We start from the raw sequence: 16,796 nt of genomic DNA on the forward strand, positions 1-16,796 counted from the left end.
CTGCCTTCAGCTCAGGTCATGATCCCAGGGTCCTAGGATCGAGCCCCACGTCAGGCTCCCTGCTCCGTGGGACGTCTGCTTCTCCCTCTACCTCCTCCCCCTGGCTCGTGCTCTGTCTCCCTCTCTCTCTCTCAAATAAACAAATAAAATCTTAAAACAAAACAAACAAATAAAAAAACCCAACAGTTCTGCTCCCAAAGACCTTATACCTACAAAGGGAAAATAGGTAAGTACACAGACTTCTAACATAAGGACGAAAGAGACCATATTTACAGGGTCTCCAAGTCTCTCCCTACAAGTGATTTATTAATTCCAAAGGAAGCGGTTAATTTGAAGAGTTTAGAAATCTGGTAAATACCACCTTACCCCAGTAATCAGATACCACCAATTGTCACCACCCATGAAGGATAAACCAACAGCATGTGCCTCCAGAAGTGAAGCACGGAGAAACACAAGTCACAGAGAATGGAAGACAAACCCAAAGTGAGGCTCATTCTACAAAATACAAGGCCCATAGTCTGGAAAGATATCGAAGTCACGAGAGCTAAAACAAAACTAGAGGAACTGTTGCAGATTAGAGGAGGATTAAAGAGACAGGGAAACTACTTGAACAACTGGCAAGATGTGAATGACTACAGACCTCAGAATTGTATCGGTGTTAAATTTCCTCCTGATTTGGATGTTTTTACTGTGGTTACATAGGGGGATGTCCTTGTTCTTAAGAAATACACACTGAAGGACTTGGAAGAAAGGGACATAATGTCTACAACCTGCTCTCAGATGAGTCAGGAAAAACAAACAGTATAAATTTGTGTGCACGTGTACAGAGAAGTAGGAAAGGAGGAGGGAGGGAAGGAAGGAAAGATAAAGTAAATGTGGCAAAATGTTAGCAAATGCTGACAACTGGTGAATCTAGTGAAGAGCACAGGAGTTTTTTTCTAATTCTTGCAACCTTCTGTTAAGTTTGAAATTATTTCAAAATAAAATTTCTAAAAGAATGGTATAAGAGAAGGACAGCAGGGATTCCGTGGAAGAAGAGGGGCTCTTATAAAAGTTAGTTATAAGTCATTCCATCTCAAGTATTAAAACGATTTTTGACAATCCCCTAATTTTAAAGGTCCAAAATTCTTTCTCTAAGTATTTTTAAACACGTAAATGTCTCTTTTGGTAGATGGCTTTATTTCTGGTTCAGTCATGACCTGGTGGGTGCAGGCCCCACCTGAGGGCTTGTGCCCTTCACCACGGCTGAGGTCTGCCTCCACATGCCACAGACTGCCCTCAGGTCAGCGTCCTGATGTTCCTGTCTGTGACAACCCCCTCCCCCAACTTCTGCCAGTCACCCAGGTCTAAAACCTCAGGGGTCAGCTGTAGCAAGCTCACCACTTCCACCCCATTTCCTTTATCTTAGCAGCCCCCACATCTTGTTTGTTCTACGGAAAATGATGCCACTTGGAACTTTTGCTCTCCACCTTCTTTCTCAGAACCACCACCCAAGTCCAGGTCCAGGTCCTCATCACCCTCACCCCTAACAATTCCTGGGGGTCCCTCACCACTTGCAGCCTGAAGGACCCTCCAAGAGCAGCCCTCTTGCAGCCTCCTGCTCAGACACCTTCGGTGGCTCTTCGCTGGCTGAGAGCCTCTGCGTCCCTTTCAAGGCCCCCATGTCTGGCATCCACACCTTCCATGCTACCCCACAAGCATCCCAGTGCAATCAGGCATGTCTCTTCACTGTGGCCGGTGGCCACACAACACGGCTGTGTTCACACCACTGCCCTAACCTAGAATGCCCCCACTCTTCTTGGCCTGTTTTCCCAGAATTGGGTCCTCTCTGAACAACTCAATCCTCCCTGGCTTCCCCTTTGCTAAGCTTTGACACTATCTTAGAAGATGCACTAAATTATATAGTGTCCAGAACTGATTCATTCTTGTTTCATAATTTCTGACTGGTTTTGAATATATTACATGATTTTTTAAAACTCACCTGGAAAAATATGAGGTGTCAAGCAAAAATAATTTTGTGATTTTCGGCAGGTACCAGTTTATAAGCTTGGCCATTTCCCTTATCTTACGAATGACTTGACTACAAAGTATAGTATTAAGTAGGAACAGTTTAAATATTAAAACACCTAGAAATGTCACCTGCCTAATACGTTACCTGCACCGGGGAGGCATTTGAATATCCCCCCATGGTGATGGGGACCGAGAACTGCTCCATGAACACGGGCAATGTGCCTAACTTTCCTGGGAAGATGAAGTCAAAGAGCGACCACAGCTCCCGGAGGTTATTTTGCATCGGTGAGCCAGACAAGATGATGCGATGAGGGGTGCGGAACTAATTGGGGAAAGAAAACACTTTTTTATTAAATTCACTTTTCCAGAGATGATCACCATCCCCACCCCAAAATATTCCCATACAATCCTGGTTATTTAACACTTTTACGTATCATTTTAATCATCTCCAAAATGTATACGTTTTATGCAATATAGAAAAATAAACAGGGAAGAATTTTTCTTATTGTTCAAGCTGAATACCAGGGATGAGAGTTGGATCTGGTTACATTCTAATGACTGACCCCTACGAGAGACAGTCAGTAATGTGAACAATGAGAATTTTTAAAACCATGATTATGGGCAAGAATAAAAAATTTTCTGCATTATTTCCACCTGGAAATCTCCCTTGCTATAAAAAAGGTCATACCTGTTTGCAAGCAAGGGTGACAGCAGCGTTTGGATTTCGAATTTTGTGCCCCTCGTCCAAGATCACATAGTGCCAGTCATGTCTGCTAATGTCATCCTGCATCAGCCGAATGTAGGAGTAAGAAGTGATCAAAATGCCATGACAATGAGCAATATCTCGAATTAGTTTCTCCTAAAATGATGATAAAATGGTAAAGCCAGTTTTAAATAAGCTCATTTAAATAAACTAAATGAGCATGACTCTTTAAATGGCAACCTTTCAATGATATAATCTAATGCATTTTTAAAATATGCACACAATCATAATACATATGATTACAATTATACATTATCAGCACTGAAAGTTTATGTTTCATTAATCTGTAACTGGTAAACACGGACTACTAGATCTACTATTAAGGAGGAGGGCCCTCTCGGCATCAGGGAAATCCAAATCAAAACCTCAATGAGATACCACCTCATACCAGTCAGAATGGCTAAAATTAACAAGTCAGGAAACGACAGATGTTGGTGGGGATGCGGAGAAAGGGGAACCCTCCTACACTGTTGGTGGGAATGCAAGCTGGTGCAGCCACTCTGGAAAACAGTATGGAGGTTCCTCAAAAAGTTGAAAACAGAGCTACCATACGACCCAGCAATTGCACTACTGGGTATTTACCCCAAAGATACAAATGTAGGGATCCGAAGGGGTACGTGCACCCCGATGTTTATAGCAGCAATGTCCACAATAGCCAAACTGTGGAAAGAGCCAAGACGTCCATCGACAGACGAATGGATAAAGAAGATGTGGTATATATATACAATGGAATATTATGCAGCCATCAAAAGGAATGAAGTCTTGCCATTTGCAACAACGTGGATGGAACTGGAGGGTATTATGCTGAGCGAAATAAGTCAATCAGAGAAAGACATTATCATATGATCTCACTGATATGAGGAATTCTTAATCTCAGGAAACAAACTGAGGGTTGCTGGAGTGGTGGGGGGTGGGAGGGATGGGGTGGCTGGGTGATAGACATTGGGGAGGGTATTTGCTATGGTGAGCGCTGTGAATTGTGTAAGACTGTTGAATCACAGACCTGTACCTCTGAAACAAATAATACATTATATGTTTTAAAGAAGAAGAAGAAGAAGAAGAAGAAGAAGAAGAAGAAGAAGAAGATGATGATAGCAGGAAGGGAAAAATGAAGGGGGGGAAATCGGAGGGGGAGACGAACCATGAAAGACTATGGACTCTGAGAAACAAACTGAGGGTTCTAGAGGGGAGGGGGGTGGGGGGATGGGTTAGCCTGGTGATGGGTATTAAAGAGGGCACGTACTGAATGGAGCACTGGGTGTTATATGCAAACAATGAATCATGGAACACTACATCAAAAACTAATGATGTAATGTATGGTGATTAACATAACAATTTAAAAAAAAAAAGAGGAGGGCCCTCAAAAGAAGACTAGAAAAAGTTATCATATGTAAACACTTACCCAATATTTATTTTTCTAAAATATTCTTTGTGTCAATTCTTGTTAAACTTAAAACAACAAGATAGATGGGAAGTGATTTTTTATTTTAAAGCCAGAAAAAGAAAATGAGAGAAAAGCCAGGGAGACAAGAAGACAAATCCAGGCACTCTACTGATACGGAACAGGAATTCCAGGAGGAGAGAGTACAAAAGGATATAAAAACAATGATTTTTTTAAAAGATAGGAAAAAATTCTGAAGAGAAACAGGAGTCTATAGAGCAAAACGTTAATGAAGTGTCAGGCAGAAACAATGAAAAGAGACCTATACCTAGGCATATACCTACTAGAATTCCAAAAGTAAAGAGAAAATGCTGTAGCTTCTAGTCAGAACAAAACAGAAGAAGAAAAGAGTCCCTTCAGAGGAAAAATACTCCACCTGAGCTGGATAACTCTTCTGTTTCTCTGAACTGTCAGAAAGCAAAGAGACAATCTTTCCATAATTCTAGGGGAAACGCTCTGACCCTGGAATTCTGCACTGATCCAAACTGGCAGTCATGCTTGACAGAAAAAATAAATTCCACCTCCAGACAGGCAAAAACAGAAAATAAACCAGCCAGAGAGAGGCTAGGCACAGTACACTATATATCCAGCCAGGGCAGAGGTATGGTCACTGAAAGAACACGGTCCCTCTCCAAGGGCAGAAGAAAGTGTGCCTGGAACGCACAGCGCCTGCAGAACAGCAGACAGCGGAGCTCCCTAACCCAGAATGCTCATCACAGACAGAGCACTCCCAGCAAGCCCCTGAAACAGGACAGAGGTCCTATTACAAACCCCTGGTCTACAGGGGAGGAAACTGTAATAATACACCAGGTCACACAGCTGGGAAGTGGTGGAGTCATGATTTGAACGTAGACAGGGAGCCAACTCCAAAGCTAGTATTAACTCAATCTTAGGCAACGCTGCCTCATACTTAACCGCGAAAGAATAAAAAGATTTAAGGGAAAATTATATGTAATACATACACCAGTTCTTTAAAAAAAATTACACGTATTCTCTGCTTTTCCAAAGTTCAGTTAGCTTCTTCACTTTTACAAAAGACCTACGTTAGTATCTGTTTTTGCCGACCAAAAGAAAGCCAAAAAGGATTTTCACTTTTATGAAAAAAGGTGAGTTTTTGTCTTTGTTTCGCAGTGAGCCATTATAGAGGCAGCGCACACCCCGAGCACGAGAGTGGCGCCACCAAGCTCCTTGCCCGGGAACTACACTCAGCGTCTGGGCAGCAAGCGCTGTAGCTTTGAACTGGATCTATGAACACCTATGCATTATCTCGATTTATTTTGTGCATGTTATCAAGATGTGTCCTAAGGTATCAGAAAAGCCTAAGAGAGGTTACTGTTTGGGTCTAGGAAAGCTCAAGAACTTTTCAATATAAATTAATGGTAAGTGCTTCTTCACTTCAAGCCATTTCGGGTTTTATAGGAATGCTCTACTTTTGGACAGCAGGGAAACCTGTATTAAAACAGTAAGTAAATATTATTAAGAATAAATCTAAAGTATAAAAAGGGATATATTTTTAAGTGCCACTATAATTCTTATTTAACAAAACCTAGAGTAAGAACAGGAGAAAATAAAAGTACACTAAAAATCCTGCCCCATCCAAGGGTAGAAAGGAGCACAAGTGACAGACACTGTCTGCTTTTTTTTTTTAATTAACGTGTAATGTATTATTTGTTTCAGGGGTACAGGTCTGTGATTCATCAGTCTTACACAATTCACAGCGCTCACCATAGCACATACCCTCCCCAATGTCTATCACCCAGCCACCCCATCCCTCCCACCCCCCACCACTCTAGCAACCCTCTGTTTGTTTCCTGTGATTAAGAGTCTCTTCTGGTTTGTCTCCCTCTCTGGTTTCGTCTTGTTTCATTTTTCCCTCCCTTCCCCTATGACACTGTCTGCCTTTTAACTATGAAAGAAAAACAGGTTGGATTACATTTGTAAAAAAAACAAGCCCATCTACTGATCCATAGCTGCTACTTCCACATAAATACAAGAATTAGACTATGTAATTATCAAACCACTCTAGGGGAAAAAACTAAAAGAAAATAGAAAAAAATCAGGAAAACAGAGAATACAATAAACAGAAAATACGATTGCTGGTTTCAGACTAAGTATACCAGAAGTCTCCACAATGACAGTGGGTTATTAGCAGCAAGACTTTCCAGGGGGTACATACAGCCAAACCCTTAGACCAAAACGAGCCTGGCACTGAAAGCTGAAAATATGGGAATTACCCAAGAAATGCAAACAGAAACAGGGCAGAACTAGAAATACAAATAGCAGACAAAATGAACTGAACAGAAACAGAGAGGGATATTTTATATTTTAAAGGCGACAGTGCGTGCCGGAGGAGGAGCCACACACCTTCACCTACCAACAAGCCCTGCACCAAACCAGGGGTGCAAAGCCCTCAGAGCTGCACTGACGAAGCAGGACATCCACACCTGCAGGGGACCAGGCGCAGCCTCCCAGAGTTTGACAGACCAGAAGAGAGAAAGTTAAGATTAAAGAAAACAAGAGGTCAAAAATTAAGATACAAATGATCTGAGCACCACCATCCGTGAGCTCCTTTTAAGAGCTATCAGCAGAGTTTGACCACACAAGGAATACTCATTCCTCACACGCCACTGAGGCTAAAAGCAAGCTGAGCAGTCAGTCAATGCAATCTGCTAAAAAAGGAAAATGAGAGAATAAGATAAAAACAAAACTTAGTGGACCATAAAAAAAACAAAACTGGCAGAACTGCAAAAGCATAACATGAAATAGCTCACTGAAAAAAACAAAACAGACAAAGCTCTGTCAAGTCAGCCCAAAGAACAGACTCAGCTGCATAGCGTGAGAAGGTCAAAAGAGCGCAACCCAGATGTAGATACTACACAAATGTGTCTTCTCACCACTGCCCCTAGCGAGCTAATGCCAAAACCCTGAACACTTTGACAGAGGACAACTGTTAAAAAAAAAAATAAAGTACCAAAATGGACCCAAGAAAAATGAGACAAACCGATCAGACCAATTACTGAAGAACCTGAAAAAGATGGTATGCTCTTCTCACCAAAAGTCAACCAGACCCAAAGGGTTTCATGAGCAATGTAGGAAACCATCCTGTTGTTTAAACTATTCCAAAATGCAGGAAAAGAAAGGACGCATTTCAATTCATTACTATAAGGCTAGCAAAACCCTGTTTTCAAAACTAACAGACACACCACACTTACACGTGTACTCCCTACTAGAGATCCATGACTTATAAATAAAATCTAGCCGTATATTAACCTAATAAGGCTCATCACAGGAATATAAGAAGAGCGAAGTATCAGGAAACCTAATGCAATCATTCATGTAATCACAATTATGCTAATTTTGTAAAATTCAACATCTTCAAAAATGATTTTAATATTATGTTAATAAACTAGGATTGGAGTATTTTTTAACTCAACAGAGTATAAAATGGTGTAATAAGAGCCAAAAACATTTTGAAAGAGAAAAACAAAGAGGGAGAAATGACTTTCTCATGTCCTAATACCCACTCAAAACTTGCGAGTTCACAGAACTGCTTTAGAGAACAACTACGATACCCAGTACCCGGTACGTATTAAAGGTTCAACGGGGAGAGCTATATTATTATTATGACCACTACTTTGCAGTCTTCCTGTTCATGGTTTTCATGAACAGTTTTGGTTTTCAATGCCTGCACAGTCCTACATTGAAGACCACAGCTGATTAACCATTTCCCAACTCTGTACCTTACGGTGAATGCACAGTAAAAACCTCAGGGCTCACAGCTTTCCAAACACAAGCCAGGTTTCTCCTGGACTCGCCTCCCTCCCCTTCGCCCTGACTACACTGCTAATCCACCACCACAGGCCCCGATGCAGCTTCTAGTGCCCATGAAGAAAAGCGGGCCGTGCAAAGATGCGCTGCTCCACCTCGCACGCCTCATCCCACCAGTCCCGGGACTTTCAGAAGCCAGAGCTGATGCTAAGAGCTCCTCTGCGCCTAAATTTTCCACGGAGACTGTGGACAGGCAGCTGCCACAACTCTACCCCCATCTTCCCCGCCAGGAGAGCAGTGGCTGCTAGAAGTCATAAAGCAGCTAGGACCCAAGAAGGCAGCGGACCGAAACCGAGAATGTCCGTGCCCAACTCTCCTCTAGGCCTGGAGCTCTGTGCACACACAGAGATGAGGGGGGATGAAAACAACTACCAATGTTTGGGGCTTCAAAACCAACAGAGGACAAATTACCACCCACGTTTATGAAATGTCCACTGGGTCGTAGCCAGGCCCTGCAAATGTGCGTCCACTTGCTTGGGACCCTGGAACTCCTGCAACTGCTGGATGCAAAGACTCACCACGGCCATTCCCTTAATGCCCCCACCCACCAAGGAATGCCACCCTGAACTGGATTCTGGACGCCACTTCACCATAGCTGAGCAAATGAGATGCCAAGTCTCTCAAATACGCACCACTGGCACCATGGTCAGCTTCTTTTGCATGTTTAATAAGGACTGAAGTTGATTTGGAAAATTCTGTGATGTTAAGCCATAGAAATACACAATTTCTACCATATTCAGAAAGATGTATGATGATGAGTAATAATCAAAAAGACACTTTCATAAGAAGCATAAGAATTTTTTTTTTTAATGTCCCTATTGACAATGTAACTTCCACTTAACGGCCACTGGGTAAAAACATCACCTAAGACTATTTGTTTTCACCTGATTCAATCTTAGAATTCTGTAACGGCCTAGACTGGAGTTTCAATAATGGCGAATTGTTGAATATTACGGACGTCTCTATCCAAACACTTAAGACAAATCATCTCGGGCGGTTTCAAATTAAAAGCTTGTAAAATATGTAACCTCTCCTAGTTTTTGCAATTAATAGGGTACATCTGCAATTAGCCTGACTTACTGAATGCAGTGCGGTTGTCATTAAAAGACGTCTGTGAAAGCGCTGCTGTTATTATGGAGGCTCAGGAGACCGATCCCTCCTAGAGGGCAAACAGCGGACCGGTAGAAAACAAGAGCCATAAATCACACTGTCAGGCAGCGGGGCGAGCGGGCTGCAGCACAGGCACAGGAAGGCCATTCACGGGAAACACAGCGCGGCTTCCCGGGCAGGATTTACGGCACCTGTAATTAATTAAAATTTCCTTCAAGCTAAATCTTTAATAAACAAGGATTTGTGCTGACAACGAAGAAAAAAGGGGCTCCAGCAACATAATTCTACAATCTACCTCACAGAACAAGCATATAGCATCTATCATTTCGTGTATCAGGTGTATACATCATCTCTCAAGTTAATAGGAATTACATCACTTTGTGTTATAATTTGTGTACTTGGAATGGGCCTGAAATATTTAGGATGCTTGAGGGACCATGTGGCCCTTTTCTACTTTTATTTGCTATGTTTTTGCCTGACTCCCTTCCAGCTCTTTAAAAAGCCAAGTCCTCTGACTAGTGTTCCAGAAAACGGGCCTTTTTAAACAACACGTGATGGCAGTTTCATCAAACAGCCATGTTTTCCTGTCGTTTGGTCTTTAGTCACACCTTGTGTTTCGCAAAAAGAATTTTAGCATGCTATTTCATTGTATCCATTTGGGGCCAGATGCATCTGGATGTGAGAAAAAAAAAGGTCTAGACGTGAATGCCCACGAACATGTTTGATAAAGCAAGTGTGAACCTTCAAGCTAGCAAGTATTTATATTGTATCAGTCAGAAACAGCAATCTTTTCTTTTGACTACCGAGAAGAATGGGTCTACGACATTCTTTATTTCTAACAGTAAGAATTACCTGAGTAAATGTTACACGCCATGGACGACACTAAGCTTCTCATGCATACCTATTACCCTCAACAACTCTTCACAAAATTACCAAAAAATACTCATTTTTTGGAGATCAAACTAGGCTCAGAGAAGCTAAGTGATTTATTCAAGGTCACAAAGCTATAAAATGGCAAATCCAAGATTCAAACCCTGATCTGGTAATGATAAAAGCTACCCTTTGGAACCTTTGTGCTATTGTTGCATTTCCCACTCTTATGCCCCTAAATGCCACAGGTTTGTCAAAATGCGATAAAACTCTTTGAATTATCAAAAATATTCCACAGAATTACTATATCTGTAGGATATAACAGGAAAAGGTGGGAGAGACAAAGTGACTACTGGTTCAGAATACAAGCAAGAAATTTCTCATTAAACATCTTCCAACAAATTGAAAAAAAGGGTCCTTAATAATTAAATAAACTTCGTTTAACACAGTGGTAAAGATGCCACCACCCACTGTGAGTTATGAGATAAGTACCACAAAACTGCCTTCTTTTATTATCTTTTCAGGTATTTTCTCTCCCCAAGAAAATGGCTAGTTTTTCAAGGTCAGTTAAAAACATCACATCCATATTTTGGAGCCCTAATAGCCTCAAATACCTGCAATGTCATGTTTATAGTTACTCAATAAATGTATGTTAATCAACTCATGTACCAAGTTTCTCTATGTTAGAAAAAAGGGATCATAAAACATGAGAAAAGGAAAATCTTAGATTCCTATGAAATGAGATTTCAATTGACCATTAAAAGAAGATCCAGAAGACTGAAAATGTCTTTATCTGATTTGATTGTTTGGTTGAAAATACTAGCCACAGATTTTTCTGCATGGTTGCTGGGTTTGCATTTGATAATTCTAAATTATGCTGTCAATCAAAGAGAGTACTAACAAAGATAATACAGGGTCACATGGTGAGAGAAGTAGGAAGCTAAAAGGCAATGTAAGGAAGAAGAATGACGGATGCGTTCCATTCAGAAAGTGACCATCTGATGCCTGTGCTCTAAATGAAAATTTTTTTTAATTTTCAAAATTTTATGTCCTATCAGCCACAACAAATCATTAGGAAAATAAAGACAATCTACTTGAATGATAAGCAGAACAATTATTGAATTAGTACTTTTAACTTTTCTAAAGAGAAATTCTCTTCTCTTCCATATTTTCTCCAGCACTGAATGTCCCTATGCCAGAGCACCATTATCTGGACAGGCCCGTGGGCACAGAAAGCTCCCCCATGGAGAAAAAGAATCTCAGCTGATAAGGACAGAAAGGAAGTCAAGCATTAGATGCTGGGTTAGAGGTCAGACAGAATATTTGAAATATGATTAAAAAACATATTTAACTGTAATCTAACACAGTATCTGCAAGCCAACAGGTGTGCATGGGGTGGTGACAAAGATCTTCATGAACAAATAACAAAAGGAAGGAGCAAAGGTATCAAATGTCACTTTGGTGTTTGAATCTAGCAGCTGGAGCTCTGATCTTGGAAGTGTTACTAACAAGGTCTGTGCAAAGGACTTAATGTATTTTTAATGTGTCCTCATCACAAATAATAAACTGATATTAACAATGATAAATAATAAACTGTGTTTCTAAGTCAGGAGTATGGTTTGTAAGATGCAAACGAACACCTTTTTGGTCTTTTGCATGCCAACTTACATCTTTAGGGATCGGGGATACTTTATAATGGAAAAGAAACAGAGTTAATTAAGGGTCAGAGGAAAAACACATGTCTACTGCTTTTCCTCAAAAGTTAAATAAGAAACTTCAAGTTAAGGTCCTTAGCAAACTGTAAAGCACCAAAAAAATTATGAACAATCACATATATGCATGTGTTTGTATGTGCAAAACAACCTCAGAAGATGGAATCACTGCAAACAAAAGTGAAATATCTATTCTCTAAAGCTCTGCCCTCCAAACAAGGAAGCAGGGCACCAACAGAGACATTTCATTTACATGAAGATAGTTCTTCAGGTTATAATAAAAGAGGAAATGCAGGTAAGCTATGATAAAGGTGAAAGTGAATATATGCCCTTCAGTAGCCCAAAAGAGATAAAGGGGAACATATGGAAAATGTGCCTTTTAAAGAGAAACATCAAGTAACGAATCCTGCTGGATTTTGCAATACAAAACATTAAGAAATGTCAACAGACGATGGAAATGAAAAAAGGCATCAAAAATGTTTTAGGAGGGTGACAAAAAAGGTATTTACAACAATTTGGTTTGACTAGAAAAACAATCTAAATGGTTATTTTTATGCTGTTAAAAATCACTGTTTTCTTTTGTTTCGTTTTGTCCACAGAATTAACCCTACTTCATTAATTATTTTAACTCAGTTTGTTTTCCATTTATCATTTAAAATTCAGGGCAAAGTCAGTTGGTTTAACAGCAGCTAGTATAAGCAAGATTCCATCTCACCAAACTTGAGCTACCAAATTATAGATACTCCTGATTGACTTCTATCAAAAGTTGCACTTACTCATGATCGTGAACAAAACGGGAGTTTGGAGGAAAGGGGTACTGGGCGAAACTGCAGAAACAATGGAGTTCGGGAGCTCACATGTGTCTAACTCAGTGAGGCAAACATTCAGTAGCTCTTTCAGGCATGCTGCTCTCGTGTGAGTCCACAAGAGCTCACTCAAGAGCTCCAAAGACTTGGGAAAGAAAGAATTCATAGCAAACTGCCACTTCGTGTCAATAAAACAACCTGCAAACCCACAGTGAAGAAGGGAAATTATCAGCTATTCAGCAAACAGTCTGGATGGTCAGAGCTGAGAATTAAAAAAGCATAATACAACCTCTCTGTGCTACCCATTTGAGCACAAATAACCTCCTTTTTAATCATGTGACTAAAATTACACATTAGTGAAGAAATTCAAAATACAGTGCTTGTGCTTACATGATGACCACAGATTCAGAGAACACAATTTAACAAAAAAGCAATAGGAAAAGCAACAAATTAGGAAATTCTCAAAATGGCAGGTTGTTCTTTTATTCATTAAAAATATGTTGAAAAGCATGTTAAATGCATTTACCAATGAAGAGTTATTACATTACACTTTCCTAAAACTATGGAAAGCCACTAATGGCCCAAATCCAACTAGTTAACTGCTCTCAAAGCCCCCACTGTATGGTCCCACTCACACTAGCAGGCTCGGGGTGCCCTGTCTGTGCCCAGTTGTGTTTTGCTGGACAACAAACACGTCTCAAGGCCACTATGAACTGTTAGAATGATAAAGCCTACATTCATAATTGTTTTGAAAATACAGAGCTCTAAATTACATCAGTAACAGTAATGCATAAAAGAAACACAGGAACATATATTTGAGAAATACAGGGATCAAAGGAAAAACAAATATGTAAAATGGAGACGTTTAAAACCAAGCAAACCAACAGGTACTGAAGTATTGTAGTGTTACCTTTTTTTGAGTATAGGAGCCGGTTTCATGTAGAATTGCCACTCTGAATGGAGGCCACCATGTATGAAATTCCTTCACCCACTGATGCATCACTGTCGTTGGACAGACAATTATAGTCGGACCCAACCCCTTGAACCTGCACCCAAAACGTCCAAGAAAACACAACCATGAATGACAATACATGGATGATTAACCGCCAAAAAACAAGAAAAATAAACAAATAGAAAGGTAACCATCTGAAAAAGAAAAGCCTAGCTATGGAAATTTATTGATATTTTCTTTAAAGAAAAAGCCGTTGAGGTTAACACCCAGTAAGTGAAATCTAGAGTAAAGTAAAAGAAAATGAAACAAAAATTACTAACAAAAATACTTTCCTTTCCTCTTCTATTCCAGGTGAGGGAAAGCATTACGTATCTCTTCAAACCTAAGAGAATCTTAGCAGTTTTCACCCACACGATTTCAGTCAACCTCCCAGCCGTGGGAAGTAAGCAGGACAGAAATGCTGCTGTGCTCGGGGGCTCTGAAGGTAGGCATGCCCAAGGCACCGTGGTTACCAGCAGACGCAGCAATGCCTACAGTCAATCTCCTGAACGCTGCGGCTTGCTCGCTTCTGCATGGGGGGGCGCGCATCACAGTGACCACTTCCCCTGGAAAGCCCATAGCAAGAGTGCAGCTGTGCTATTCTTATGGGAAGCAGCAGAGCACGACACAGCGAGAGGCTTAATAGCAGTCACCCACTGACCCAGCAGTCCCAAACAAACACTGATGTACGGGGATATCCACTGGAGCATTATCTACACTGTGGAAAAAGTGGGCACCGCCTAAACGTCCATAAAGACAAGGGATGAACAAACCATTCCATTTCTTTAATTCAGCACAAGCTAGTCGTTAGGAGCGCTGCCTGGGTCTGAAACCCCCCAGTTCTGCACACATTAACTGCATGATCTTGGGCACATTACTTAACCTCTCTGAACTTCAGTTTCACATCTTAAAACGGGAGTAATAATAGTACTGATCACATAGGATTAAATGAAGATTTAATTCAATTAATACCTATAAAGTGTTCAGAACAGTGCCATATAGCAAATATTGTAAGGGCTTATTAAATAAGATAGAATATCACAGAACCATTAAAATCACTTTTGAAGAATATTTAAAAACCTGGAAAAATGCTCATAAGAAGTCTTTTAAAAAACAAAACTACTTATGTAATCACTCCAACTCACTTTCACACAGAGCTGGTAGATAGGTGGTGGTGGCCACTATCTCAACATCTATCTCTCCCTCTCTCCTTCCTAACAGAACCATGACTTTGTGCGGGTGTCCCCTCTTCCTTCCCACACTTGTACTTGATGGGATTCTGACCACTGCCTGGCTTGGTGGAAAGACGGGAGAAGCAGGAACCCAGGTTCATACACAGCTGTCAGCACACAGTACCCCCACACACACACACACCCCGGCACTGCTCACTCTCCCACTCGGGGCCTGGTAAGACTGGCTCACTCAGGGTAAGGAAGGAAGGACTTCCATTCCAGGCTGGGGGAGAGCTGTCTCTCTGGTCTCTCCTACCGCATGTGAACAAGGAAGTGTAGCCCAGTGGCTGCCGGGCAGTTGGGCTACAGTGCACGGAGATCTGATGGCCACCAGGATAACTGACGTTACGAGAAAACTGAAGTCCCTGGGTCCCTGATGACATCACTGGGCTGCGGATCACGCTATGTCTACTGCCCACCTCCTCTGTAGGTTCCTAGGTGTATCACATATATTGTGAACATCTGACTCAACATAAGGTTTTGCCTACTTGCAGCCAAAATATCCTAATACATTGCATACCACAGGTAACTGCATGTGCACCATCCTGCCTTCCTTCCCCCCATTATAGTAGAACAAGTACCCGTCCTCTTGTGTGACCAATCCCTTTGCCTTTGCCTCAGAGCCCATACCCCACTATGTCAAGGGTCCCATTACTGTGCCTACTTCTTCCTCAGTCCTGCTGGGAGCTAGGCACCAGTTGGTACATAAGATGAAAATTAAGCAAAAGTCAGACTATCTCCAGGAATTCAGCACTAGACTCATGCTCAGCTTGTGCTACAGGAGGCGAGTGGGAGCCAAGACTGACTGAGGACGCTGAGGCCACGGGGCCTACCTTTCGCTCACTCTGGGGCAGAATCACTGCCACTCTCCCCCTGCCCCACCTTTTTCTAAAAGCCCAACAAGGATGTTGAATATCTGAAGCTAGGTGCACACTGCACTTACTTTCTCCAGGTTACCTCATTAATTCCTATAGTTGCAATTACCCCCTCTACACGGATGACACCAAATCTAGGTCCCCAGCCCAGATCTCTTTCCTGAACTCCAAAGTACCATACGCTTGGATGTCTAATTGCTGGCTCTCCACTTACACGCCCCCACAACATCACACATCATCCTCCCCCACCTCGCCCTCTTCCCATGTTTCCAAACCCAATGGAAAGAACTGTCACCCACTATCGAAGTGCCCAAATTCAAAATCCATGCTTCATCACTTATCTGTCCCTCTTGTTCTCTACCTACTCAACCTACACTGAGTTCATGTCATGTCTGCCTCCAAGAAAGGCACCCTGTCTCTCCATCTACACTGTTGATACTCCAGGTCTGGCCACTATCACCTCTTACCTAGGTTACTACACTTTTTAGCACAGACATTTCAAAAAAGCAAAATCTGAATGTCTCATCCCTTTGCTTGAAAGGCTTTAATGTTTGCCCACTGCTCTTGAATAATCTACACACCTTAAACTGGCCTATGAGACCACAAGGACTGACCTCTGCTCACCTCTTCAGCCTCACCTCTCTCACTGCCCCCACCCCCAACATCTGCCTCTGTGGTTCAGCACTCCTACTGCCAGCACTGTCTTCAGTTCCTACAAAGTGTGTATTCCTCTGATCTCTCGAAATTCCCCTTGTCCCTTCTTACCCCTTATCCTAGCTGCCATCTACTTGTGCTTTAGCCCGAGGTTCTTTTACAGCCTTCCTTTTTCTCTCTGGATGAGTTAAACATCCTTCCTTGGTATATCCACACTAGTTAGGACCCCATACTAACCCCACCATAACATGCATCATTCGTATTGTAATTGTGCGTTAGATCCTTCCTAAGCCCCTTGAGGGTAGGAATGGCCTCTTCTTCAAATGCCGAGACCACGGGATGTAATTAATGAATATTGGCTTTATTAAACAAAAACATTTTCTTAAAGGTTGTTAGAAAATATATTGAAATGTTAAAAGAGATTATTTTTGAGTTAGGGAATCATGGGTAATTTTTATTTTTTTGCTACAGCTCAGTAAGTAATTTCTGAACTTAAAAAAATTT

At 41.5% G+C, this 16,796-nt stretch overlaps 1 protein-coding gene across 4 annotated transcripts in view; it reads right to left on the reverse strand.

Moving 5' to 3' along the window:
• ERCC6 (ERCC excision repair 6, chromatin remodeling factor) overlaps positions 1–16,796 on the reverse strand; it is a 71,379-nt gene that overhangs the window by 18,625 nt on the left and 35,958 nt on the right. For all 4 annotated transcript variants that reach the window (XM_032432322.1, XM_032432323.1, XM_032432321.1 and 1 more), the window contains 3 exons: positions 13,451–13,586; positions 2,699–2,869; positions 2,156–2,332 (listed from right to left, as the gene is read on the reverse strand). In XM_032432322.1, coding sequence (XP_032288213.1) covers positions 2,156–2,332; positions 2,699–2,869; positions 13,451–13,586 — 484 coding nt within the window. The remainder of the gene's footprint in view (positions 1–2,155; positions 2,333–2,698; positions 2,870–13,450; positions 13,587–16,796) is intronic.

This window comes from Phoca vitulina, unplaced genomic scaffold (genome assembly GCF_004348235.1).
Source record: "Phoca vitulina isolate PV1807 unplaced genomic scaffold, GSC_HSeal_1.0 scaffold48, whole genome shotgun sequence".
Lineage (NCBI taxonomy): Eukaryota > Metazoa > Chordata > Mammalia > Carnivora > Phocidae > Phoca > Phoca vitulina.